The sequence below is a fragment of the Electrona antarctica genome (genome assembly GCF_951216825.1).
Source record: "Electrona antarctica genome assembly, chromosome: 16".
In the NCBI taxonomy this organism is placed as follows: Eukaryota; Metazoa; Chordata; class Actinopteri; order Myctophiformes; family Myctophidae; genus Electrona; species Electrona antarctica.
The window spans coordinates 17,738,969-17,766,403 of NC_136797.1; the positions used below are offsets into that span (position 1 = coordinate 17,738,969).

Genomic DNA, 27,435 nt, shown 5'->3' on the forward strand with positions numbered 1-27,435 from the left:
GTCACGCTCAGCATTTTCTTTACTAATTTTCATATTTCTGCGTTTTCAAAAAGCAATCAATAACAGGGGACACGCAGCCAGAAGTTAGGTCAATTTGGGGGTCCTTGGCAATGGAAAAGTTTGGGAACCACTGTCCGAATAGATGTCCTTACATTGCCTCACAGCCAGACATTCCCAGAAGTCACACCAAAAGCAGTGAAGAACTTGTATCGACTGCTCCGAAACATTCTCATATTGCCCTCTTCTGGTGCATGACCAGACCATCGACCAGCTGGTGGCCCCCACAGAATGGGGATCCACTGTAATTTCTGGAAGTTTCATTTAATCCAACATAACCTCTGAGCTGCTTTATGGACTTGGAAGAAGCCAGCTGTTCCTTCAGATTCAACCTGTCTCCTTGATCAAACACAGATTAGTGTTCGCGTGTGTGTGTGTGTGTGTGTGTGTGTGTGTGTGTGTGTGTGTGTGTGTGTGTGTGTGTGTGTGTGTGTGTGTGCATGCTTGTGTGGCAGACAGTGTGGATTGATCTCTACAGCCACAAGTAGCAGAGGCAGGATTGCCATCATCGGACAAGATGAATAACCGTAAGCAGGTAGGTGTGTGTGTGCGTGCGTGCGTGCGCATGCGTGTGTGTGTGTGTTGCTCAGTCTGCTCACCGTTAGATAAACTGCCGAGTAGACACTCAGAGAAGCGTCCTTGGACGGGAATGACCGCCGGGCGCTCTCCACCACAACAGGGTTGCCGGTGCAGATGTTGCCGTTTATGATGAACTGGTGGTTGAATCGGCACTCGGTGCCAGTGTAGTTGGGCTTGCAGACAGTCAGGAAGTACGGCGAGAGACCTCCGGTGACCACCTGGCCGGCATTGACAAAGATGTCCGTTGCAAACAGGCCGAACGCAAACACACCTGGGGCACACGAGAACACAAGCAACGAATGAAGTAGCACAAAGAAGATGTACACAACACCGATCCCGATACCACAATATCTGCGTTAGCCGATACCGAATACCAGTGTTGTGCTCTCGTGTTGTGTTTATAGTAGACTGCTCACTCATATGTGCACTTGCAGTTTGGGCAACTCGACATGCCCCAACATTTAATTTACCTGCCATAGTGTCAACCCCTTACCCCTGTGTCGGATCGGTGGTTAGACTGGCATATTCGCCGATACCGATATGACACGATATGACAAATAGGGGCCAATACAGATTATTTTCCGATAGCGATACAGTATCGGGACATCTCTACTTATACATTATAGAAAAATAATTATAGATAAACTAACATTATTAGCCTACTTCCCACGGGGCAAAACAGAAAAAGAAGTAGAATTGTATAGCCTTAAAATAGGCCAGGGATACTATTGTATTACCATTTAGTGTTAAACAACTGGTATAATTATATATAGGCAGTGGTGGAAAATGTACTCAAGTAAAAGTACAAAAGTATCGGCATCAAATTGTACTTAAAGTACTAAAAGTAAAAGTACTCATATTGCAGTACTCATATCCCATTTCACAAGTTCAAAATGTGTACAAAATCTAAATAGCCGAGCTTGTAGATCTGCTATTTTCAATTGGCCGAAATGTACATTGAAGTGGTTAATAAATTAAAATCTCCAAAGTAACTAAAGTTTTCAAATAATTGTAGTGGAGTAAAAGTACAAATTTTGGTTCTGAGATTTAGTGGAGCAGAAGTAAAAGTATTGGAAATTGGAAATACTCAAGCAAAGTACAAATACCTCAAAATTGTATAGTGCTTGAGTAAATGTACTTTGATACTTTACACCACTGTAATTCAAACTGTAATTGGGTCTCATTATTGATCACAAACAGCAATCAAGAGCGCTAATTTGATGCAGGTACCAGAATCAATCACGTTATGGACTGTGGTCAAGTGAGGTGCGCTCTCTCATTCTTTGTCTAGACTCTGTTTCAGGGTACTGTATACGTTTTTTGTACAATTCTTTATACATTTCGAGTTACAGGAAAAACTAATGCACACCGTCTTCCAACTTAAGAAAATACTTTAATGGGAATATAACTTATTATACTATATTCCCATAGTTATATTCACATTAAAGCATGTTCTTGCAAAATGATGTTAACGTGCTTTTTGCCCAGCATTGCTAGGACATGGGCAGTATGAAGTCTTTAGATGTAATGTGAGAACACAATTGGATGTCCTGAAAAGGAATTGCATTTGTCCATGAGCCATTGACAGATATTCTCCTGGTTTTCATGAACAGGCAAAGTTGGGAATTAATCAAGACTAAAACTGGCCAGCTATAAGAGACTCCGAGCTACGTATCCACCATAATTACACCATTATGTGTGCAAATACCAACGGTCATGGTTTTACAAACCGTGCCTCACTTGACTGCAGTTTTAGATGCCGAAAGGAGGTTCTAATGATCAAATAATGACAACATGCACTCCAAATAACAAATAATAGAAATACAAAAGCACCCTCTTTCAAAGATTTCACCCTCTTGCACACCCCAAACGTTCTCTCAATGCCCCCTGAGAAACATGAGATGAAAGGAAAGGCAAGGCAAGGCTAACATTAGTGATTGCCCCTGCACTGGCAGACCCTTGGGCCCTCACTGGCACCAGTGAGGTTTGTAGTAGTTTGACTGTGTGTGTGTGTGTAAGTGTGCTTTCTTCCGGGTTGTGAAATATGACTGCTGATTATCTGGGCTGCCTAGCCATGAAATTACTCTGCATTGTCTGCTCATTCACCAGGCCTGGAGGGTAGTAGCGGTGTTGGGTACGAGACTGTGTGTGAAGGGCAATGAGAGACAGAGAGAGAGAGAGATGGAGACAGAGACACAGAGAGACAGAGACAGAGAGACAGAGAGACAGATAGAGAGAGGAGAGAAGTGAGACATAGAGAGAGATGGAGACAGAGACACAGAGAGACAGAGACAGAGAGACAGATAGAGAGAGGAGAGAAATGAGACAGAGAAGGGGAGGAATAAGCCTGAGTTATACTCACACCATAAATAGTATAAATTACAAAAATTATAAAATTAAGCAGAATGCTGAGAGGAAGGCGAGAGGGGGAAAAAGAGAGAAAGCTGGCAACTACAAATTCCACAGGAGCCAGTAATCTGTGAATGATACGAGTTAGAGTTAGACAATAGTTTCTAACGATAGCGAGCATATACTGTTTGTATGGGTATATACACTGTAGATTTATAGTGTAATACACATTTTATAAACCTTTTACCCATGTGGTGATTATTAATTAGACTCAACCATCTTACACAAAGGTGAAGCAAAAAGGCGTCTCATCCAACACAGTGCCCATCCACATGAAGTCAGTTACTATTACAGTACATCATTCAAATAAAGAATATCGCCAGTATTTGAACAGTATACTGTACTGTACTGTACTGTACAGTACAGTACAGTACAGTACAGAGCATAGCAACACAGCCAAGTGATGTCGCCGATTGTGATTCAAAAAAGGGAGTGCTACAATCAGAATTAAAGTAAATTAAGTTATTATTATTATAGAATTAATAATAATAATTATATTAATCCATGGTGTACACAGCAAAATACTGAGTGTAAATGTAACATTACAGGTCCATTTGTAATCCACAGGGGTGCCCAAAAAGTAGATCGTGATCTACCAGTAGATCACAAAGGCTGTGCAGGTAGACCACATGACATGCTCCTAAAATATATATAATCTATCACTTGTATTAAGGTGACTTGATTGATTGACATAAATAGCCAGGGCCTGTCAGCTCAAACCCTCAATGCAATATATTGTTTTCAAGAGTGTTGCACACTGTGTACAGGCTGTTGTGTAGTACGCTGTCCATCCTCACTGTACACTGTGTACAGGCTGTTGTGTAGTACGCTGTCCATCCTCACTGTACACTGTGTACAGGCTGTTGTGTAGTATGCTGTCCATCCTCACTGTAAAGGCTGTTGTGTAGTACGCTGTCCATCCTCACTGTACACTGTGTACAGGCTGTTGTGTAGTACGCCGTCCATCCTCACTGATTTATATCGCTTTTAGTTTGGGATGTGACAACATGTGACCAAGGATGCCATGTGCCATGCCACATCGATCACATTTAGGAACATTACCTAATCGAATCGCTTGAATGAAGGAATGGCTCTATTGATATACTGTATGGGTGATGCCGTTGTGCTAATAATGGAACGTGCAGGAATTTGGATGGAAGCAATACAGTACACGTTTCAAAGTACCGACGATACTGGGTGCTCACAGTTTGGCATAGTAAAATGATCCATTCCAGGTGTATCCAAGGTACTTACGAAGTCAATATGTAGATTCTAGAGATAAAATGGGAAACCCTTGGGCTTAACCCATTAAAACTGGGAGAGCTTTTCATTTTAGATTAGGAGCTAAAAAGCATTATTTCATATTTTGGCTATTCACAAATAGCAGATATACAGTACAGGCTTCTAGATCTGCAATTTTAGAAAGGTCTTGAAAATGTGTGCAAATCTTTGAATCTACAAAAACTTAAATCTTTGCTTCTTTGCGTCCCTGGCTGGAACAAACTATTTTGAGGGGGATCCGCAGCCAAATAACTGTTAATAGGATTTAGATTTGTAGAATCGGCCTCAGGTCTTAATGGGTTAACTTCAAGCTCACTCACCTCAATCCAAGTATATGGTTAAAATGCTAGAAAGCACTCCCTGAGGAAGACCCATGTGGGTCGAAACCGGTCAGCGTTGTCCTTATATGGCTATTTTTATTACTAATTCTAACATGTCCCAATAAAGACAACCCTAACTATATGTCCTTGTCTCGATGAGTGTGTGGCTGAAGTTAAGCCCAAGGACTTCCCTTTTCCTCTCAGTATAAGGTTCATTTTGAGGCTGATCATGCAGTGCAACGATTTATTTATGTTTTAGTCATTTTAGTTATTTGTTCTAGCCTTTGAAACACATTTTCTAGCATGGCCCCATGTCTAGCCTGGTCCCAGGCTAGACATTTTCAGCAGTTTGACACTTTGCGTACTTTACTTACTGCACTTTGTGAAGGCAGTATGAGTTACTGCCATGTCTACTCTCTCTGCTACCTACAGGTATGATGAAAGCTTGCAGGTAGATCGCCTCATGTGGTTGTCTGTCACCACTCGTTAACCCCTTGTTTGTGGGTAGTGGCCAACTGGCCATAAATGACAACTCTGCTATACACTGGTTTGCAGGAGTTTTTTTCCGTGTAGTAAGTTTCGTTACCTATGAATCGTACGATGCGCCGGATGAGGGGGTTGAGGTAACAGCAGTCTCCGGTCAGTATAGTCTTCTCCTGGGCCAGGAGAGCTTCCCTCGTCGATTTCATCACATACATGGACACTTCTCCAATGAAAATCTACACGGGAGCAAACAGGTGCAGAGAGAGAGAGAGAGAGAGAGAGAGAGAGAGAGAGGGAGAGAGTGAGAGTTGAGCTTGAGACTCTCAAACAAACATGACAGGCACAAACGTCAGCGATTCCCAGGCCCCCTGGCAGGCTTTCAGGATGTTGCAAGTAAGTCTCCAATAAATCGACAAAACACTAAGATTTTATTGACAATATAACATTACTAATATACAAAAACTCTTTAAAAACCTTGAAAAAACAACTTTAAATACGAATTGAAAGTATACCATGTCAGTTCCATTGAGCCAGGCTGGAATACAATCGATTGATGGATCAATCGATTTTTACATTCTTCCTCGTTTTTATTCTTCAGACAGCAAAATACAACACAGCATGCATTCAAACACCATTTACTCTTACGCAAATAAAAAATGTCCCAACGTTTATCATGTAACTTGGCTTCAGTCCTCGGATTAAATGCGAATGCTTTTCTAGATTTTCAAGTGGGCCCTGATCCAGACAAGGTTTGGAACCACATCGATAGCAGCGGTGGCCGAACGGTTTGCGGAGCGGTCTTGATACCGTAAGGTCGCCAGTTCGAATCCCCGGACCGGCACGTTAAAATTACCACCGCTGAAGTGCCCTTGAGCAAGGCATTGAACCCCAACCATGAAATGTTCTATGAGCAGGGCGTGGCTGTAAACAAGCATCTCGAGCTTAGTAAAGCGCCTTGGATAAAGGCGCTATATAAATGCACCATTTACCATTTTAGTCCACTTACCCTGGGTAAACAAAGAACTTTGCTTTGCTTTTTTAGCAGCAAAAGCGCACACATACACAAACAGGAAATAGACATTTTCCACAAAGTTTTGAGGTGACATTAGAAGGCACAGCAACATTTTGACCCTGTACGAACTGTGTACCAGCCATTGTGTTTTATAGACAGGCTTTCTGCGGTGTCCATTAAAGTGGACATTACATTAGACCTAATGGGAAGAATGCTTCTGGGCACACAATACAAAGTTCTCCCCACAGTTGTCTGAGGAGAAGCGGGACGCTGAAGACGCATGGTGTGCGTGCGTGCGTGTGTTTGCACGACAGAGCGTGTTTTGGGCCTCAGGGCAGGCAACGCAGAACTCTGTCTCTTCCTTGGCAATGCTTCCCTTGAATGGTGCTTTATCATCAGCAATGTCGCGGTGAACACAACTCAAATCCATTTCTCTCCATGTGGCCTGGAGCGGCAGGAGCCACTGAGGTTACAAAATATATATATATGGGGTGGCCGGGTGCGCACGTGTATGTGTGCGCGCACACACGCACACGCGTGTACAGTTGGGTGCCACCGATATTGTCCCTTATCATTTGACCCATTTAGGCCTGACCTCAAAATTTTAAAAAATCCTTCTAAATCCTCCAGTTTTCTGAAATAAATATTTTCACGATTTTTCAAAAATAGCAGACCTACAAGCTCGTAGCGCGCCACTCGGTGGCGCGCTATGAGCTTGTAGATCTGCTATTTTTCAATAGCTAAATTATAACATAATGTTTAAAACACCAAAAGGGGTTCCCGCCCAAAATGGGTTAACTGTCCTTTTGCGCAGATCACGCAAAACTCAGCAAAAAGAAAAGGACAATATCGATGGCCTTCAACTGTGTATGTGTATGTGTGTGTGTGCACGTGTGAGATAAACGCATAAATGTTTAAATGCGCTGCTGTACTGGTTCTGATGCTCTGCTGCTGTCAACTGGCAAAAATAATCCATCAAGTTGTTCAAACCGTTCGCTGACTGACTGGTACACCGACATTCAATGCTATGACAACAACTATTACATAATTGATTTTCATCTGGGGGAAAAGACACAACAGACACACCAACCAGTTAAAAATACAGCACTTTTGTCATGCTACACACGTCGAAAAGGGCTGTGCCATTAAGTATTTATTAGCCTTGACCCTAATAGCAGCACAAAGCTTCATAGATAGATGAATGAATGAAGACATATGGGTCAAATGGCAGCCCATCTGAGACCCATCTGCTTTGGTTTGATGTCAGAAAGAATCTACAGTATATCTTACTGTAACACTGTATAATAGCCCAGAATGCATGTACTTCGTACTGTGGACTTGCACTGTACGCCTGGAAATTATCTCATTTGTACCCTGCAGATATTTATGTAATCTAATCCCAACTGCCTTTCAATGCACTCGTATGGTGGATTGACCTAAAGAGAAATGAAATAAACGTAATTAACTTAATTGGGTCAAATATAATCCCCCCCCACCCCAAAAAAATAGTCTCCAATTGTCTCCATTAAAATACATACGACACTGTCAATGGTCTTATGACTTATGCACTTCAAAGAATTTAGTACGTGGTTGAGCATGCATAAATAAGTTTTTTTCCTAGTCTCTGTCTAAGGATTCATTCTTCATCTTTTTTTTTAGTCTTTCATCCCTCCCATTTATAGTCAAGATCAAATTAACGCACACCCTCCTATCTTGGTGCTAAAATATAAAGCATAGTGAATGAATTTAAGAACGGAAGGCTTGCCACTCACTTTTTAATGCTCCATATCAAAAAGTCTTTAAGAGCGATGCGTCACACATCTTCTTAAGGTTACTTGGCATCTCGTTTTAAGTGAAGATGACGTGCGAGGATTGAAAATGTTGGGAATGCAGACTTTTTGATATGAGCAATAACAAAAAGTGAGTTGCAAGCCTGCATGCATTTATTTACAGTATATAGTGCCTTCATCCAAAGCACTTTAAAATGCATCCTTTACATTCACACACCAATGGCCATGTTAGCCCATTCTGGGCGGGAACCCCTTTTGGTGTTTTAAGCATTATGTTATACTATAGCTATTGAAAAATAGCAGATCTACAAGCTCATAGATCTGCTATCTGCGAGCGTGTAGATCTGCTGATTATTTCAGAGCAAATGTTTTTAACTCAAATCTTTGCTTCTGGGGGGGTCCCTGGAACAACATATTTTCAGATGGGGGTCGGCAGCCTATTACATATATGTTTGGGGGTCCTTGACATGAAATGTTGAGAAACATGAGGTTTTTCAGAAAATGTTCATGATTTAGAAGACTTCAGGACTAAATGGATTAAGCACCACCAACCTGCTCATATGGAGCGGTTTGGGGTTCAGCACAAGAGTACACTTCAACACAATGCCAAGTGGCGCAGGGTATTGAACCGTGGACCTTCCAATTACCAAACTGCTGTAACTCCTGAGGCCTTGTTGCCACTAGGCCTGTGGCTCTCCACTATGGTGTATCTTCACATTTGTATCCAAAATAAACAGTACTTTGGGAAACTAAAGTATCGAATTAAGGTCATTAAAATCTACTCAGCCTTTGGTCACTTGGCTATTTATGTTCCTAGCCAGCAGGTATTTCTAATCCCTGTCCTCCTCCAGGATTATCACATTAGAGTTTTTTTCACCATTTCCAAGTAAGTAATAAATTAGGTCTGCATTGCAATTTCCGTCTCAGTAGAATGATCTGAAATGGTTGATCCATGACAACCTGCTATACTGTATATTGTCTAAGAAGATACAACAAAGACAAGACACAAGAAACAGCATTGAAAAATACATATAAATGTTTTAAAGCCTAAACATCGATCAGTGCGTGTGCGTGTGCGTGCGTGCGTGCGTGCGATCCTCAAAAATACTGTACCGGTATGTCTCAGGACTTGTCACTTATCTGTGCACACACCTATACGCATCAGTCTGTGATACATATTAAATTTGTATCAGCTGTACACATCTTGGCTGTTACTGGTCAAGATATGCCCACACATGTCATAATAACCAGATTTCTTCAGGATAATATAAATCCATTGTCAAGAGCAGGGAAAATGCTATTGCACATTAACGAAATTGTCTATGTTTTTATCCACACTCTAGAGTTGATTTTAATGTAATGGTGGTGTTGTGTGTCGGGTAACTGTGTGATCGTAAAACAGAGTTGTAAAAGCGCATGCACATTCAGCAATTCACCCTTTATAGCCCTAAATGAAGGTCCATTAATAAAAAATATATAGACCATGCCAGTATTATTTCCACACTGCAAACAGAACAAAAGAGAGGGGACATTACATGTGTACTAATTTATAGTCACCGATTGTTTTGAGAAAGACGGCCTCAAAGTGTCTGATGTATGACAACATGCATGATTTGGACCCTTAAATCTGCCCACAACGGTCAGGATTGACATCTCATTTCCTTCTCATGGACGTCTACAGACACTCGAGGATCAATTTTACTCTCTCCGAGATAAATACACTGTCAGAATTTACCGTCTATTGATTGTCTTTATGTGACAAGTTTATAAACCACTCTACAGGTTTTGCTGACATAGTCCTGTGTTCAAGGTGAGAGGATTAACCACATGATGCCAAGCGCCTGAATTCAAACGTTTTTGAGCTATTTTCAGCGAACAGATATGGTGTAGAGGGGAAAATGAGGCCTAGTAGCCACTTTGTTTTGATAAATGCTCTATAAATCATGCATCATGGTTACTATCATTTATTATTACTAGCCATAGTGGCAGCGGTGGCCGAACGGATAGCGGAGCGGTCTTGATACCGGAAGGTCGCCAGTTCGAATCAGCGGTCCGACACGTTAAAATTACCACCGCTGAAGTGCCCTTGAACAAGGCATTGAACCACTACGATGAAATGTGTTCTATGAGCAGGGCCTCAATCATTTAATTTCATTTCCCTTACCCGTTGTGAAATACTTGCCGCCTTGTGGTCGTGGGGGGGTACTGCGCCCTGTGGCCACGGGGGGTACTGCACCCTGGGTGCGTTTTCGCATTTTTAATTCACTAATAAATTCATTATTAAATTATAATTTGTTAAATTGGAAAAAAGGCGTTGTTAAGACCTCCATATTATTATGGTCAATGCCTGTGTGAAAAGTGGGAGCGATTGGTACAGGCAGTGAGGAGCTACGGCAGTGTTTCTGAGTTCTGACACATTCAGACACACATTCAGACAGACATTGTCAGAATTAATTTATAATTTGTTAAATTGGAAAAAGGGCTTCGTTAAGACCTCCATATTATTATGGTCAATGCCTGTGTGAAAAGTGGGAGCGATTGGTGCAAGCAGTGAGGAGCTACGGCAGTGTTTCTAACAGACACACATTCAGACAGACATTCAGACAGTCAGAATTATAATATGATGATGATGATGATGATGACTACTACTGCTGCTACTTTATTTTATGTTTATTTATTTGTTGTTGGTTTGGTTCTCAGCTCTTACTCTTACATGAACCTCTCCTGTGTTTCACTCTCGCTGATTTTGCCGCTGTGACACCTGAATTTCCATCCCGGGGCGGAGGATCAATAAAGCTTTATCTAATCTCATGTTATCTTAATCTGTGAGATGAAACACTAGATTGTGCAGCTGTGATTCAGAAGGTAGAGCAGTTGTCTGGGAAACGGAAGGTTCCCCTGGTTTGATCCCAACTCCTCCTGGCATCAGGTGGAAGTGTCTTTGAGTAAGGCAATGGACCGCTAACTATCTCCTGATGGTTGCGCTGTAGGTCGGTGCCTCGCATGGCTGCCTGCCCCACTGGTGTGTGGATATGTGAACCGAACACATATAGCACCTTTGAAAGAGGCACTATATAAAAGCAGACCACAACATCATTCACTGGCATATTTTGGGCAGGTCCAAACTGACAGATTTGCAGACATCCTAGAAACTCTTTAGCACATGCTGCTGGCAGTAGTTTGGCAGCTTCTCAGAAAAGGAAAAGTTTTCCAGGCCTTTCAGACATAAAGAAATGTCTGGTAACTATAGCTGGTCTAGGAAACAATGTTGTCTCCAACATCGTAATAGATTCTCATGTATGATACTAGAATTTCGCGGGCCTTCGGCCCGCTCATCCCAGAGTTGCGTTGCCCCGCGTTGCGATACAGAAGTCCACAGAGACAGAAGTCCACAGTGACACGCGTTTTATGCAGCTGTTTTGTGTTGCAGCGCGTGCGCGCGCGCGCGTGTAGTGTTGTTGTTCTTATCCATATATGCGCCTCGGTTGGTCCCGTTTGTTCCACGCCAGGTGTCGACGCAGTCGTTCGTGCGATTTGCGTGTTTGCATTATTTTAACTGTGTAGGCATACCATATTCTGAATTACCAAAAAGAGGACACATGCGCGCGTGCATGTGGATGTGGATGTGCACATGCGCGTGCACGTCGTGCACGTCGTGCATGTGCCGTGCGTGGGCGGTTGTGTTAAATTGAGATGTCAAAAGAATCTAGAGCCTAACAATAAATGCATCAAATATGCTCTATATTAGTTATGTATTTATTTAAAGCAGTGGCTCTGAAAGGTGTGATCCAGGGACCCTCATGGTTCCTTGAGGGGGTTCCAAATGGACCCATTATAGGTCTGTAACTCTGAGAGTGTAACACATGGACCCAAATGGACCCTTACAGGTCTGTAACTCTGAGAGTGTCAAAATGTAACCAAATGGAGTCTTTTATAGCTGTTAACTCTGATACTGTGGAAATGGAATGAAATGGGACTGTTATGGGTCCATTTGGTTTGACTCTCAGAGTTATGGGGGTCCTTGAAATTAAAAAGTTTGAGAACCTGTATGCAATGGCTTATCTGTTGTAAAAAGAGAGACCAGCCTATTCTCCAAACCATCATATCTTATGCTTTGCTAGGTTGTACAAAATAATATTGGGTCATTATAATTTGCAGGACTCACCGCGCGCACAGCTGCCTTGTCTGTGTTGACATGACATGGGCTTGCAGGACAGAACTTGTATTTGTGACAGACACATAGTTCCTTTGCAGACAATACAATGTGCTTCTCATTGGTCAGTCAGAAAGCTGAGAAAACAGCAGGCTACTTTTTCTGCATGTCAATGATGAGATAGTTCTCCGCTGTCTGTCTATCTGCAGACAGCGGAGCAGCCAGCGAGCCTTTCTCTGATCTGCGGTCGGGACCAGTGGTAGTGGTGTGAGCGTGCAGCGCATGCAGAGTTATGAAGAATACACATTCCGGGGTTGGGGCTGAAAGTCCACCTCTCAGTGTTGTTCCACTACGAACCATTGAACGTGCATTGTAATACACATTGGTGTGAATGGTCTGTGAGCGTAGCGATACACTACAGGCGATACGTGTAAAACCCCGGACATTTGAAGGTATTTATAAAACCACCCGGACTGGCCGGACAGGCCCCCAAAAGAGGACGTATGGTAAACTGTGTATGTAATCGCGGCGCTGTGCATGCAAGTTAGAATGAGTGTGTGTGTGTGTGTGTGTGTGTGTGTGTGTGTGTGTGTGTGTGTGTGTGTGGCTGGCTGCCCTGTGGTTGGCTGCGTGGGGATCGCCATGTGAGGGGGCTAGCCAATAAGGGCCCTGTGTTGCATGTGGAGAATTGTGTAGGTTAGTGTGTGTGGTGCAGCCGAACGGGGTGGTGAGAACATGAGGGGGATGTAGCACAGCAATCGGTGACCCCTACATTAAGCTGTGTTGCTCCCAAGATGCAGTGCAAATGCGTGTTGTAAGCAACCGTAGCCAATGGGAAAACAGGATGCAGTGTTGCCAGGTCCGCGAATTGTAAGCGAGTTGTAAGTAGCGTGTTGAATGGCATATTTTCTGGGCTTGTTTTCATAGACGTGGCAAGAAATTAGGCGGGGGTGTCGGTGCTTGTGGCGTGTTTGTGTTTATTATTGATATTGATGTTGTTTGTGAGTGTGGTCGGGAGGCGGCTCTAGTGGCAGTGCAATGACAGTTTTTACGCGGGTGTTGTTAAATGTGGCCGTGCGGCGCGACATGAGGAGATAGCCGTGGATCGACGCGGAGGGTAAGGCTGTGTCGTGTTAGTGTGTTGTTGCAGTGTGTGTTGCAGCGTGTTGCAGCGTGTCAGTGACGTAGTAGCTGGTGCCTTTTGTTCCTGTGCGTGCTTTTGGGCACATGTTTTCAATTGTAATATAGGATAGCCCTACACCAAATAAATATGCTGTACTGAAGTGCCCTTGAGCAAGGCATTGAACCACTACCATGAAATGTTCTATGAGCAGGGCCTGGCTGGAAACAAGTTCTTGAGCTTAGCCCAGATACCCTGGGTAAATATAGTAAGTTTGCTTTGCTTTGCCATGTTTTGCAAATTGTGTAGCATAGCTCTATATTCCCATAGTAATCATTGCTATAGTGTTCGTTCAGCAACAGGACTCTCTGCGTCTCTCCAGCTCGTTGTTTAGTAAATATAACATAACTGTTTAGGTTGGATAGCAATTTCACTTGTACAAGATACAGGATAAACAAGTGGAATTGGAAATTATGAAAGCAACAAATGAGCAGACACAATAGGAATTGGAACAGGATCAAATTGAAGAGCTTTAAACTTTTACCAAAAACGTTTTGCATTCATGCAGGAGAAGTGACTTTTCACAAAGGCTATGAATGACTCCAAGAGCTTTTTATTAGTCAGAGTGTGAATGAGCTGTGGCCAGACACAGCTGTGAGCCGTGTCTGCTGCTTGAAATGGCTTTATGGTAATTTATTCTACCGGTGGAAAAAAAAGTATCATGTCCAAAATGATATATAAAGGGTTGGCACATTGTTTGTCGAGCGACACTTTTTTCGACACTTTTTTCGTCATAAGTCATAAATAACAGCAGGCTTTGAGCGTCGTCGACGCACCGGTTTCACCTTCTACCAGGTCTGGTCACGTGGAACATTCTGCATGAAGCACTTCGTCTCCGCTAATTGGACCCAGTCCCAGCCCTGTCATCATTCATTCTGATTGGCTGCTGTTTGCGGGTTTATGGCGCATGTGGGGAGCAAGAGAGTGCGACCTACAGTGTCACGCATTAACCCATTTAGGCCGGACGTCGAAATTTTAAAAAAAAATCGCTCTGAAAGAATATATACCTATTCAAAGATTTGTGCCGCATTTTTACGATTTTTCAAAAATAGCAGACCTACAAGCTTGTAGATCTGCTATTTTTCAATAGCTAAAGTATAACAGAATGCTTGAAACACCATAAGGGGTTCCCGCCCAAAATGGGTTAAACCACCTGACACAGCACTCTCAAAGGGCAAGATTAGAAAGTTTGACGATAGCGTAACGACGGATGTCGTTGCCATGAGAACATGTACGGTAGATGTAAATCAAGAGACAAATACTGTAAAAGCACAAAGGGCAAGAGATAAAGAAGGAGGGACGGGGAAATGGACAGAAAGAGAGAGAAGGGAGGGACAGAGGCAAGGACTGAGGGAAGAATAGAAGGGAGACATGTGGATAGAGTCACTCACCATCTCCGTTATATAAACTGAGAAGCCCATTATTTTAATTGTACAATACATATAGCAATCTCTCTAAATAACACCATTTTGTTTAATTACTAATTATAATAATGATGATTAGTACTCTTATAGACCAGGGGCAACCTCTGGAAGAACTCTCTAGCAATTCTGAAATTACAATGGTTGCAAATTAAATGTCTTACCTACCAGGAGGGGAGCAGGGCGTAATAACCACCACCCCAACCTGCCACTTCCCATGCAATTCTTTTTTAAACATCATTTTAATGGCACTTCCGATTTATTCAGTAGCATACAGTAAAGAATGTCAGAGAGGATAGAAGTGAGAGAGGGGGGATAATGTGTGCCAGAGTACTCACAAGTCATGGCTTATAAACTATTACCCTATAATTATCTGGCACTCTATTCAATAGCTAACGTTCCAATTGGTAAACCCATTAATTGTAGCTGTCAAATCTCTAATTGGCAAGCCGAAGAATGAAGATACAGTGAACATACTGAATTAGCATAATGCAGCAAGATATGTATTATTTGTTACACTAGCAAGATGAATTGATATTTTTGCTGTGTTACACTGTTTTATTAAGAAGTGTTAAGGAGTAAGAAACTCTACAAATCTACATACTAAATACACCACCTTTAGCTCTTTAATTTCTTATGAACTGAATCAGACTAGCTGGACCGTCTGTCTGTCTGTCTGTCTGTCTGTCTGTCTGTTTGACCGACCGACCGAAAAACTCACTCATATTACAATGGTTCTTACTTAGATCAAGGGCACAACAGAACTACAGTATGTTTAGTCTGCTTTGACATAAAGCAGAACATCTTATCTTAATATACTGGGGTCTAATTGGGGTCGTACCGGGGCTCTATATATGGGCCATTTTCCCGATCTACATAGAATCTGATCGGAGGAAATAGTACAAAATGTTCTGTCCATCAATAATATTAATGTTTGTGGCAACATCAAAGGAAGGTTGTGACCTATACACCCATACTCGTGCGTGACAAGTGATGCAGAGGCTGCGCTCAAAGTGGCAGATAAGAAAAAGTTTGAGTGGTGCACATGAAAGAAAAGTGTTCTGTGAATCAGAAGGAAGATCATTAACCTCACCGCTGAATGTGCAGAACAACAAGGTGAGCAGCATGTCGGCAGTGGAGTTATTGAGATGAGTAAAAGCCTTGTTTACACCAAGTACAAGAGAGGGTGGAATTATATTTAGCAAGCTTCTCGCAAATTTCAGCTACAGTCTAATAGTCTAATTAACAGTAGGAGTAAAACTAGGCTATCAACTAGAAAGTGGCGCCCTGCGGAGCGAAGATCTCTGCCAGGTCTCGTGGCCATTGCAGGACTCTGTAATGTTGCTTTTTCCAAAGATATTGCATTAGTCCAAACTCCATGTCCAAACTCCAAAGTACTTGGTAATAAATTAAATAAATAATAATGAATTGCATTTTTATAGCGCTTTTCCAAGTGCTCAAAGCGCTTTACAATGGTTCATTCATTCATACATTGGGAGGTGAAGCGGCGAACAGTCGACGCCAGCGTCCTCACTTCCCACATTCACACACCAATGGTGGCAATGCTCACACCGACCGACTCATTGGAGGCAATGTGGGGTTCAGTGTCTTGCCCAAGGACACTTCGACATGTGGACAGGAGGAGCCGGGATTGGAACCGCCGACCCAGGGATCATTGGACGACCTGCTCTACCTCCTGAGCCACAGCCGCCCCCGGTGGTAAGACACAGCATGTGGAATTCTGTGTGGCACTGCACTTGTATAAGGAAAACACTGTGTGGGTACACAATTATTGTGTGTTATTCTGCAGTAGGGCAGTCTTGCATTGATTTAAATCTTTATTTGTGTTGATATGTTTTTATATGAGGTGTAATAGTGGAGCGGAAAGCTGTTCTAGAGGCATTGATTGAGCAATGGAGCTACTGTACACTACAGTGGTGGAACAAATGAGACTGTTTTGCGAAGCAGCATTGTATGGCAGAAAAGAATATTGCATGTATCATCTTCTGCAAAGCATGATCCACCAAGTAATCGGAGTCACGCCACAATAACAACACTTACACTGTCTGATAGGAGAGACTATGGCTTGGAAAGGTCAATATTTGACCAACTGTTATACTTGTTTTAACAAGCATGGAGGACAATGTTCATAACAGCTATCGCAAACAATGTGCACAGTAAATGCAGCGCCATCACCAACTCAAAAAAAGTGTAGGCATATCAGAAAATTGGCTGCCGGTGGTTAGAAATTGAGTTAATCCAACCAGACCAGCATGACGAGACTGATCTTTGTGATATAGATGCATTAGCCTCAGAAAGGCAGACTGACAACAAGATAAAGAAAATAATACATTTATTAGTCAGAGCACTTGAACGTATGAATCCTGTCAAAAGCTTTTTGTCTCTGGCCCGCGTGCTGCACGGGTCAGTGCTGCCGTCTCTCTGACTGATTGTGTTGCGGGCAGAGTTCACACGCCTACCATGTGTCGCAATGTGTGCGTGTGTGTGCGTGTGTGTGTGCGTGCGTGGGGGGGGGGGGGGGGGGGGTGGTGTGAGAGTGCAGTAGGTTTGACTGACGCATTACATTCACAAGAATATGAAATAACACAGTACAGTAGTTGCTGTTGGCGAATTGTCTCCCACGAGGTTTAGGCCGCTTTCTTAATGTTATGCAAAGCTCAGCCAATCGCAGTGCAAAGTGACACAATTGCCTGACTCAATTGAATATAAGATTAGATGGGCTACCCTACAGGCAGTGTGCACAGCGCAGTGTCACCCCCCCCCCCCCACACACACACACACACACACAAACGTCTGTGTCTGTCCCTGGCCTTCAGCCTGGCAGAGATAAATATCCAAACACAACCTCCAAATACAACCTCACACTGATGTCCATCGCACTGGGCATGACATTCTTAATTGGTGCATTGGATTTTAAAGACATAATTGAGATGTTTTCCACAAAGAAGACCAAAATGAAAGCACTTCCTGAAAGGAAAGACAATACCTATTCAAATGCAGGTTTTTAATAGGAAATTAGCATTCTATTGTTCTCATTGTGAATTGATTTGAGTTTAAGGACTGCTTAGCTAATATAACCTGGAATGTGATATTGAGGACGGTCTCTCCGAGTTTGAAGAGACGCTCGCCCAGCAGTCCGTGGCAAAGAGACTGAGGCGAAAGAATTGGGCCCAAAACCAACCAGACAGACCAGCATCAGTCTTTCCCTGTGTGACGTGCGGAAGGGATTGCGAATCCCGCATTGGTCTACTCAGACACACTGAACGCTGCACCAAAAGCAGAAGAACCCCTATCAATGATGGCGCTGAATGACTGTGGTGACAAGTGTCATAACATTGAGTGATTCGAACGGCCCGCTGAGACCAAACTTCATGTGTGACCAAACTTGACACACAGTAAGTCATTGGATCTTTTTGTATTTTTGTTTTTTTTATGTCATATGAAAACAGGGAATCAGTTTCAAATTGACATATTGGTTGACCCACCAGTTTTGGAGATATGGCTTATAGAGTCATGTTTTACAGGATTGATATAGTTCACTTCTGTGGTCTAACATATACACCTAGCTACATGTTTAAGCATTTATTTACATGTCAATTTCAGCTCTGACATTTATTTCAGACATGCTCTATGTGAATAGACTACCTGTGCTATTAACTAATTTTGGATAAAAAACTAAATAAAAGGTTTTTCTCCTCTCCTGAACAGTTAGCCTTGCCCCCATGACCGTCTCTGTATCAAAAAAGAATCACGTATGCTGTGTGGTGTTTCTACTGTTTATTTGGTAAGGTTTCATGCATCCAATTCTAGTCAATTCCTTCACTCATTTTTACGACCTGATGCACCATCTGTTGCTGTACGTGTGGGGTTGTTATCAACAGTGATTAGACTGACATTTCCGTTTATACTTAAGTAAGCCTAACGGTGAATTCACAGGTTTCAGCTGTCGACCCATTTGTGGGTTGTGCACACATTTGTATGGGTCCCTTGATATTGGGGTTTCCTACATTTTGTTTTTAATTAATATCATTATTATTTCAAAACATTCCCCAAAAAAAAAAAAAATAATACATTTCATGCGAAAAAGTTTGGGAACCACTACACTAGATGGGTGCGTCCTTAGGTATGAATAACACCCACGGAATGCACGGTGTTGTTGTGGTCCGACATGACCTCCTCCACTGCCCCGGGAGGCTCAGGTCAGCAGGTACGCCTGACAGGAGAGCTCACAGGCAGGGAGAAGTACAGACACCGATACCCATCTCTGGCACTTTGTTTGCAAACAATGTATACATTAGAATCGAATGTATACACAGGCCCAAAACCAAGAAAGTTCCATAAACAAAAAGGCTGGTTGCACCATCTAATGATTAGATGGTGCAACCAGCCTTTTTGGTTATGGAACGTTCTTGTCATGAAATCAGCCTCTCAGACAACACTTGCTTAGCACACCGAAAAAGGTCTTAATGTTTAGCTTTATATTGGAAATGTTTAAGGTTTTGTTTTAGTGACATGGCGTTGGCGTTTGGGTCTACCAATTACGACCGAAGGAGTGTGAATTTCTTGAAGCCTGAGACAAAGCCATCTTATTTGCCTCGGGGGCAGAAAGAAATCCCTGCAGTCTTCACGATTCAATGACAGGGTATAGATAGTATCGCTTGGGCAGTCTTGCTGTGTTCTCTGGATGGAGCCGTATTGATTTTGGTTGCTCAAACAGTTGCAACAGATGGAAATGGATTGAAAGCTGAATGAAAGCACCAGGAATGTTATCGCTTGAAAACGTATATGTATTGCTTTAATTTGTAAATGTAGAAATGGCAGACAGGCAAGAGCAAAAATGCAGGGAGTTCGGTCGCAGCTTGTGGATCTGCCATTTTTGAAAAATCATGAAAATGTTGCGCAAATCTTTTAATTTGAATATATATATTCTTTCACAATGAACGTTTTGAACTCAAATATTTTTCTTCTGGGGGATGGAACTACCCATTTTCAGATGGGGGTCCGCAGCCAAATACAGATAATTCTGGGGGTCCTCGACATGAAAAAGGTTTAGCACCACTGACATAGAAACATAGGATTTTCAGAAAACCTTTAGGATTTAGAAGACTTTTTTTTTTTTTTAGAATTGGCCTCAGTCCTAAACAGGTCAAAAATGTCTTTGCTATTTTTGTCATTTACAGATGACTGTTGGGTATAATAATATGCATGTTGTTTCTATCCAATGTCTCAATTTCATCCTATGTTGAGAGGACATCAAGACGCACATCTGCAAGCAGAGCGACCGGGCCAGAGGACATCAAGACGCACATCTGCAAGCAGAGCGACCGGGCCATTCAAACATAATCACTTAGTGTCAGTATGAAAAGACAAGAGAGAAAACAGGGGATGGTAGCAAAGCTCCCCAAATTGGATTAATTTTTATTTGTTTTGTAAACCATCACCAGCACCCCCTCCTAGCAGGAATTCAGCAGTCTGACTGGCATCAGCAGCATCGCTGCTCTCAGGCCCATTTTCCACCGGTTGGGACAGTTCTTAGTACATGAGCCAGACCTCCAAAATTGGAACGTTAATTATGAATAGAGTGGGAAACACCATACTGTACCTATATTAAATTGTTTATAGGATCAATATAAGTAAATTAATATATGATATAACCCTTCCACAGAGTTGCTTTTTCATATTTATCACACATTTTGAAATTGTCACCTACAGTAGGCCCATACGTGATAGGTGAATAGGTAAAAATGTAATTAATAGTTATCATGAAACTTCCCCAGTTGATTACTTACACAAAGACAATGATTGTAGGAAAATATGTAAAACTTATGACAATTAAATATAGGTATGGTTTTGCCTACTCAATTTATAATTAACGTTCCAATTTTGGAGGTCTGGCTCATGGACTAAAAACTGGTTCTGGACTGAACCGGTTCCCAAGCGGTGGAACAGGGGTCTCAGTGGTGTGGCAACAACCATGCAGCAGCAGCTAACGTTAGGAAAGCAGTAGTCTCACGTGGCCAGACTGTTGCCTCTCGCAAGTTTCTAATGCTTCCTTCATACAGTCTGGAGCACGGAAGCTCTGATCACAAAGCGGAAGTGAACCCACCTCCCCACTTCCGCGCAAATTCATAATTTCTATTCTAATATAAATAGAAATCATCTAAGCATATATAGCTTGCTGCTTAGCAGAAATGGAAATAAGAAAATAAAGTGTGAAGATATTTTAAAATAATATTTTAAGCAGTAACAGTAATATTTTAAGCAGTAACGGTGAACAATTAAGGACATTGTCGAGGTTTTTGCTCAATGCAAGCCTCGTTGAATGCCATTTAAAAGGGTGAGTACAAAGCACGCATGCTTTTTCTTCTTACCAATAACAGCTATAGATAGTAGATACCGTATGTAAACCTTTCAGGTATAGTTGGTTGATGAGTCGATTAGTTGATTTGATTGACCACCTCGGTCCTGTTTATGTTACTGCATCAGAGCGCTATCCATGGTTTTGTCTTTGACCTCTCAGTAGACTAACACAGCAGTAAAATCGAACCGTTTGTGTGTATGTGTGCGTGCGTGAACTTCTTAGTTCTTAACTAGTAACTAACAAGCACTAGGCCCATGCCACTGCAGACAGGATATTAAATATGAGCTGACCTGGATGGCTGGAGACAGTATGTACAGTCTGTCAATACATGGTTCAGGTAAAGAGCACTACTGACATCTGGCGGCTGTAAGCTGCTACTGCAGCCTACTGACAGCAGAGGGAAATAGTACAGTAGTTTTTAGGTTGATGTGACCCTGAGCACAAGGTAAATGGCATAATTAATTATTTCTCTGAGAAGTACGATTATGTTTATACCCTTCAGCTATGGGACGTTATCTGCTAGGTACGAAAATAATCATACCAAAGACGTCCCCAGACGTCTTGGGCATCACAGGGGGTGATTATAAAGACCTTTTCTCCTGGTGATTGCTATGCAATCTTTGCAAGCCCCCTCCATTTACCTCGGTTAAAAGCAGGATTTTCAAAGCCCCATACTCTGCTTCTATGTCCGCTGTCCATGGAAATCCTGAAACATCCGATATTCGGACGTCATTTGTGACTTACATGTAAACGTTTCTGGCGAAAGGTAAACGGCGTGAGCTACTGTTAATGATAGCCGATCTTTACAATGATAGTCTGCAGTGCAGGCTGGTACAGCAGAGTTGAAAATGACCCGAGTCAGGAAATAAGGCTGGCTTAAGTACTGCCTCTTTGTTGGAAAACAACAGGCAAATCAATAACACATTTAACATACATGAAATAACTTCTGCTCATTGACTTTGGTAATAGTTTCCAGCAATAGCATATCGTCGCATGTACAGTAATTGTTAATACTTCTTTGTTGGTTCAATATTCATAAAACAGACCTTTTTTTCCTTCAATAGCTAATTAGAAGTAGCGAATTTCGCTAAATGTATACACACTCAATTCTGTGCCCAAAAAAGGACACAGTCAATACACCTTCATGGAGTTATTGTTTGTTTGTTTGTTTACTCACCACAGCAGTGGGTGCAGCTGCGATCACACAGTACAGGATGAGTGGAGGGATGAAGCTGGACTCCTCTGTACCCGGGTAGGGTTTCATCAGCTCCGCGTCGTTACAGAAGAAGCCCTGCATGTGCACGCTGAACAGATCCGTGCACTCCATATAGTAGGCCAGCAACACCGTGCCGGACATGATGACGAGCTGCAAGAAAACAGCATGGTGGATTAGTTAACTGAACTAAGTGCGCAAAAAGCATGGAATACGGATGTGTATATTACAGGAAACTCCCGTTAAACTTTCCAACAAACTCCGGTAAACTCCCGAATTGTACCATCACACCTGTATATTACCGTATATTACTGTATATGCCTGCTAAACTTGAGGTTTACGGACAAATCCCGTTAACTCCTCTTTTCACGCAGTGGCATTATAATAAATTATAATACTCGATTATTCAGTTAATAAAAAAAAATCACACCCGTGTGAACTGAGTGGTGCAGTGACGTCACACACTAACCATAGCAACCATGCTCACCCGTACAGGCACAAACACACACGGGTACTAACAAAGCCAGTTGTTGGAGTGGTTTGCACCACTCAAAATCATCATCAATAGAATACTCACTAAGAAAATAATTGACAGTAGCCTCTATTGCAGATAGAGCGAGGGTGGAGTGAGGAGTGAGAAAGGTGTGGAAAGGAGAGAAAAGGAGAGAGACAGAGAGAATGGGGTGTAAAGAGAGAAAGATGTGTGTGGAAGGAAAAAAAGATTGAAAGTTAACCCATTCTGGGCGGGAACCCCTATTGGTGTTTTAAGCATTATGTTATGCTTTAGCTGTTGAAAAATAGCAGATCTACAAGTTCATAGCGCGGCACCGAGTGCCGCGCTATGAACTTGTAGGTCTGCTATTTTTTTTAAATCGTGAAAATGTGGCGCAAATCTTTGAATATATATTCTTTCAGAGCGAATGTTTTTAACTCAAATCTTTGCTTCTGGGGGTCCCTGGAACAACATATTTGGAGATGGGGGTCGGCGGCCAAATGCAGATAATTCTAGGGGTCCTTGACATTAACCCATTCAGGCCTGACGTCGAAATTTAAATGTATTTTTTTTCTAAATCATGACAATTTTCGGAAAGATTTGAGGCACATTTTAACGATTTTTCAAAAATAGCAGACCTACAAGTTCATAGCGCGCCACTCGGTGGTGCGCTATGAACTTGTAGATCTGCTATTTTTCAATAGCTAAATTATAACAATGTTTAAAACACCAAAAGGGGTTCCCGCCCAAAAATGGGTTAATGGTTAATGTGGTTAAACGCTAACGTGACATGGATGTGTTCCAGGTCTCAATGGATTAAATAGTTTGAGAACCACTGACATAATGCCTTCTAAATAGATGTAGAAGGCATTTAGAAGGTCTAAATGGGTTAAGAGAGATATATGGTGGGGAGAAAGATGGTTGAAGGAAATAATGATGAAAACAGAGATGGAGCGACAGAGAGAGGATATCGTTTAGATGTTTGCACTAAGAGGCATCCTTTTGTCTCCCTCTACTGTATCTGAGCTAGAGTATGGTGGAGCATACTGGCCCCAAACCAAGCAACTGAAACACTCTTCTCCTCAGCTCCGCTATCTGTAGACTCTTGCTAAATGTATTTTAATATTTAAAAAAATGCTGTTTCCCCTCTGGTGATGACGTACATGCATAACCACCCCATCCTAATTACTGCCCCCCCCCCCCCCACCCTTTCATCCTCTCATATAACTCTTTTGTCTCGGTTCTCTGTTTTGTTCTCTTTACAGCACCAGCTGCAGGCCAAAGAAGTATTTTTCCATGGTATCTGTAGTTCACGGATAATGAAATGAACCAACACTAGACTCAACTTTCAAGCTAGTGTCTGGGCTCTAATGATGCCAACCATCTGGCTGTACTCCAGTCCAAACAATGCTGGTCCTTTAACAAATATCTCAAAACATACTGGATTGCCATGTAATTTGCTGTGCATGTTCATGGACCCCCCCGGGGAACAAAAACTAGGTCTGGGTACGATATCTTACAACATATTGGGATGCCCAACAAATGGGCATATAAAGCTACTGATGGTATCAGGGATCTTCATATATGGGCATAAAAAGGGACACAGGCACAGACGGATACAGAGATCTCCTTATATGGGCATGAAAATGGACACAGACAAACGCGTACAACAGGTACTCTGACAATAGTAAGGTACAACAGGTACAGTAGCATAACAGAGTGGTGCATGCGATCCCAACTTGCACTGTTCCCGACATTTATTGTTACAGATTAGCTTTGGTTCCTGGTAGTCTATTTATACAAGTAAGACGCGCAAACGCGGGAAGCGAACGCAGCTCCTAAATTGCAATAACAACAATTAGAATAAATTACGTACTTTTTAAGGTTTTTTTTAAGTTAAGTTTTTTTAAATTAAATGTTTTTTCAAGTTTTTTTTAAAAAGTTTTTTGTTTAAGTTTTTTTTTAAGTTAAGTTTGTTTTTAAGTTAAGTTTTGTGTGTGTGCGTTTTTCCTTTTTAAGTTTTTTTTAAGTTAAGTTTTTTTTTAAGTTAAGTTTTTTTTTAAGTTAAGTTTTTTGTGTGTGTAAGTTTTTCCTTTTTAAGTTTTTTTTTTAAGTTAAGTTTTTTTTTAAGTTAAGTTTTTTGTGTGTGCGTTTTTCCTTTTTAAGTTTTTTTTTTAAGTTAAGTTTTTTTTTAAGTTAAGTTTTTTTTTAAGTTAAGTTTTTTTTAAGTTAAGTTTTGTGTGTGTGCGTTTTTCCTTTTTAAGTTTTTTTTTTAAGTTAAGTTTTTTTTTAAGTTAAGGTTTTTTTTAAGTTAAGTTTTTTGTGTGCGTTTTTCCTTTTTACGTTTTTTTTTTTAAGTTAAGTTTTTTTTTAAGTTAAGTTTTTTTTTAAGTTAAGTGTTTTGTGTGTGTGTGTGTGCGTGCGTGGGTGCGTGCGTGCGTGCGTGCGTGTGTGTGTGTGCGTGCAAGTGTGTGTTTTTGTGTGTGATACAGCTGCGCCCTCTGGTGGTGGGCGGGTGGTGTTACAGCGTGACACACACACAGACACACACACACACACAGACACACAGACGTGATCTGCTGGGTCTCATAGTAAATGCTCACTGCGTTCGCAATTAATATCGCTATGAGATTATCTGGGATTTTGGATATTCATTATTGTAATGTCTATTTTATGTTTTGTTCTCCCGATATGATTTAAAGGTATATTCAGTGATTTCACTTCATTCAAATATCACTTATTTTTTTTGGATAATCCTCCCTACTATAGAGTGTGCTGACCATATAAGGAGTTCCTTCCTGTCCCCAGTGAGCCCCTGGGGTCAAAAAACCCTAGTTTCAGTTTAGGTGGCGGGTGGCAAAGCCTTCATCCAATCAGGATGAGAGGAGCCTTCCTCCAATCATGATCGAGTGGGGGCGGGCCTTGGTGCACATGCTGTTGGCCTGTTGCACTTCCCCCCACTGTAGAGCGTGTGCATGTGCACATTTTGTTACCGTGGCGGACTGGGTGGTTTTCCAAATCACCCAAATCACTGAATGCTCCTTTAATATCAATACATCGAGCGCGCTTGTGCACGGAATTTACTGTGCGCATACAGCACGTTTGGAAAGATCTAATGATCAATGATACCGACCGGCTAACACAGACGTATGGATAAAAAAATATATATCGGTTCTATTTTTTGACGTGCGTATGCGCCCCCACGGACGTGTATCGTCTCCCAAATGGAGACAGTGGAGCAAATCTGCGCACGCACACAGATATGGTCTAGCCAAGAGAGTTTCGCACGTGCATGATTTCCGTGGACTGCACATACGTCACACGCGTGTTCGGTGTAGCTCGGCTGTCAGTCAGCTATAAGCTGACCGATAAGATACAGCAAATCCTGTATTCTGTTATGAAGTTAATTGCATTCACCTGCTTGAATGAGGTCCATGATTATCTTGGATATAAGTGCAACTAGATTAATAAGAGCTAAGGTGGGGATTTCAATTTGCTCTCACACTCCGGTACATTCCCCAGGGAAACACGAAGAAGCGAAAACTGACCCCAAAAAAAGGGGACATTGCGGAAGCGATATTGAATTAATCAAAAGTCCACACTGATACAGTAGATCTTAACGGCCAGCTTTGTACTTTTCAATTTCAATTGATAATCAAGCAAACCAATTAAGAGAATACCATACCTCCAAATGAAGAGTATTTTAGGTTTCCCTAGTTCCTAACAATAACCTTTGAGTGTGAAGTGTTTTTGATTAGAGATTTTGATAAGGAAGTCCACCTATTCACATCCATTGTCTATTTAATTTCAAAGTGTGTTCCTAGAATGATCAAAGAAGTGAACACACACACACACACACACACACACAAAAAGAGGTTGCCTTTCTGCATTGCTCCAACTTATTTTGCATGCACCAACTTATTTTGCATAGTCTGTGATGCTCTGAAATAGAACAGAGCTCTGGAGACAGGTCAACACGTTTTCATGCTCCCCCTAGCTGCCACCGCACTGGAGGCCTCCATCCAAACAACTGATGTTTTTGGTGACGCAACCATCTGACACTTTGTGTGTCAGTGCCTTACGGACTGCCTGCCGTGTGATTGCAGTTAACTTCAGATTCTAAAACGGTTAGTCCCAATCCCTTGATTGGCTGCTTTCTGATTAGACCACATACTAAATCTCACAACACCTTAAATCAGATATATCAATCCCAGGTGCGTTACAGTGATCCAGCATATCTGTAGCTGAACTCGAGAAGGGGGGCGCTTGATTTTCTTACAAACCCTGGCCCGTGCGGGCCATTATACCCCTCTCAGCCATTATAAAATGCAAGGTAACCTGACACCACTAAACCAGCAGTAACAGTATTCCCAGCCCCAGTGGACCAGGGCTTTAATATTAGTATATGTATATGCCATTAATGTAATCAGCCTGAGGCCGATTGTACAAGATTCTTAAAAAAAAAAAAAATAGCATAAATAGCAGATGTACAAGCTCACAGCAAGGCATGAAGTGATGTGCTTTGAGATTGTAGATCTGCTATTTTTAATAGCCAATACAAAAATCTAAAATTACACAGATGTTATTTTATTTTTTTTAACATCTGTGTAATTTTAGATTTGACTATGATGTTTTGAATGTGTCATGTTTGCCCATAATGTC

The 27,435-nt window shown here is 41.9% G+C and overlaps 1 protein-coding gene across 2 annotated transcripts in view; it reads right to left on the reverse strand.

Moving 5' to 3' along the window:
• The window catches only part of plppr1 (phospholipid phosphatase related 1), a 76,842-nt gene that overhangs the window by 18,027 nt on the left and 31,380 nt on the right, over positions 1 to 27,435 (reverse strand). For both annotated transcript variants that reach the window (XM_079524749.1, XM_079524750.1), the window contains exons 3-5: positions 22,245 to 22,433; positions 5,233 to 5,365; positions 657 to 907 (exon numbers count right to left, since the gene is read on the reverse strand). In XM_079524749.1, the coding sequence (XP_079380875.1) occupies positions 657 to 907; positions 5,233 to 5,365; positions 22,245 to 22,433 (573 nt within the window). The remainder of the gene's footprint in view (positions 1 to 656; positions 908 to 5,232; positions 5,366 to 22,244; positions 22,434 to 27,435) is intronic.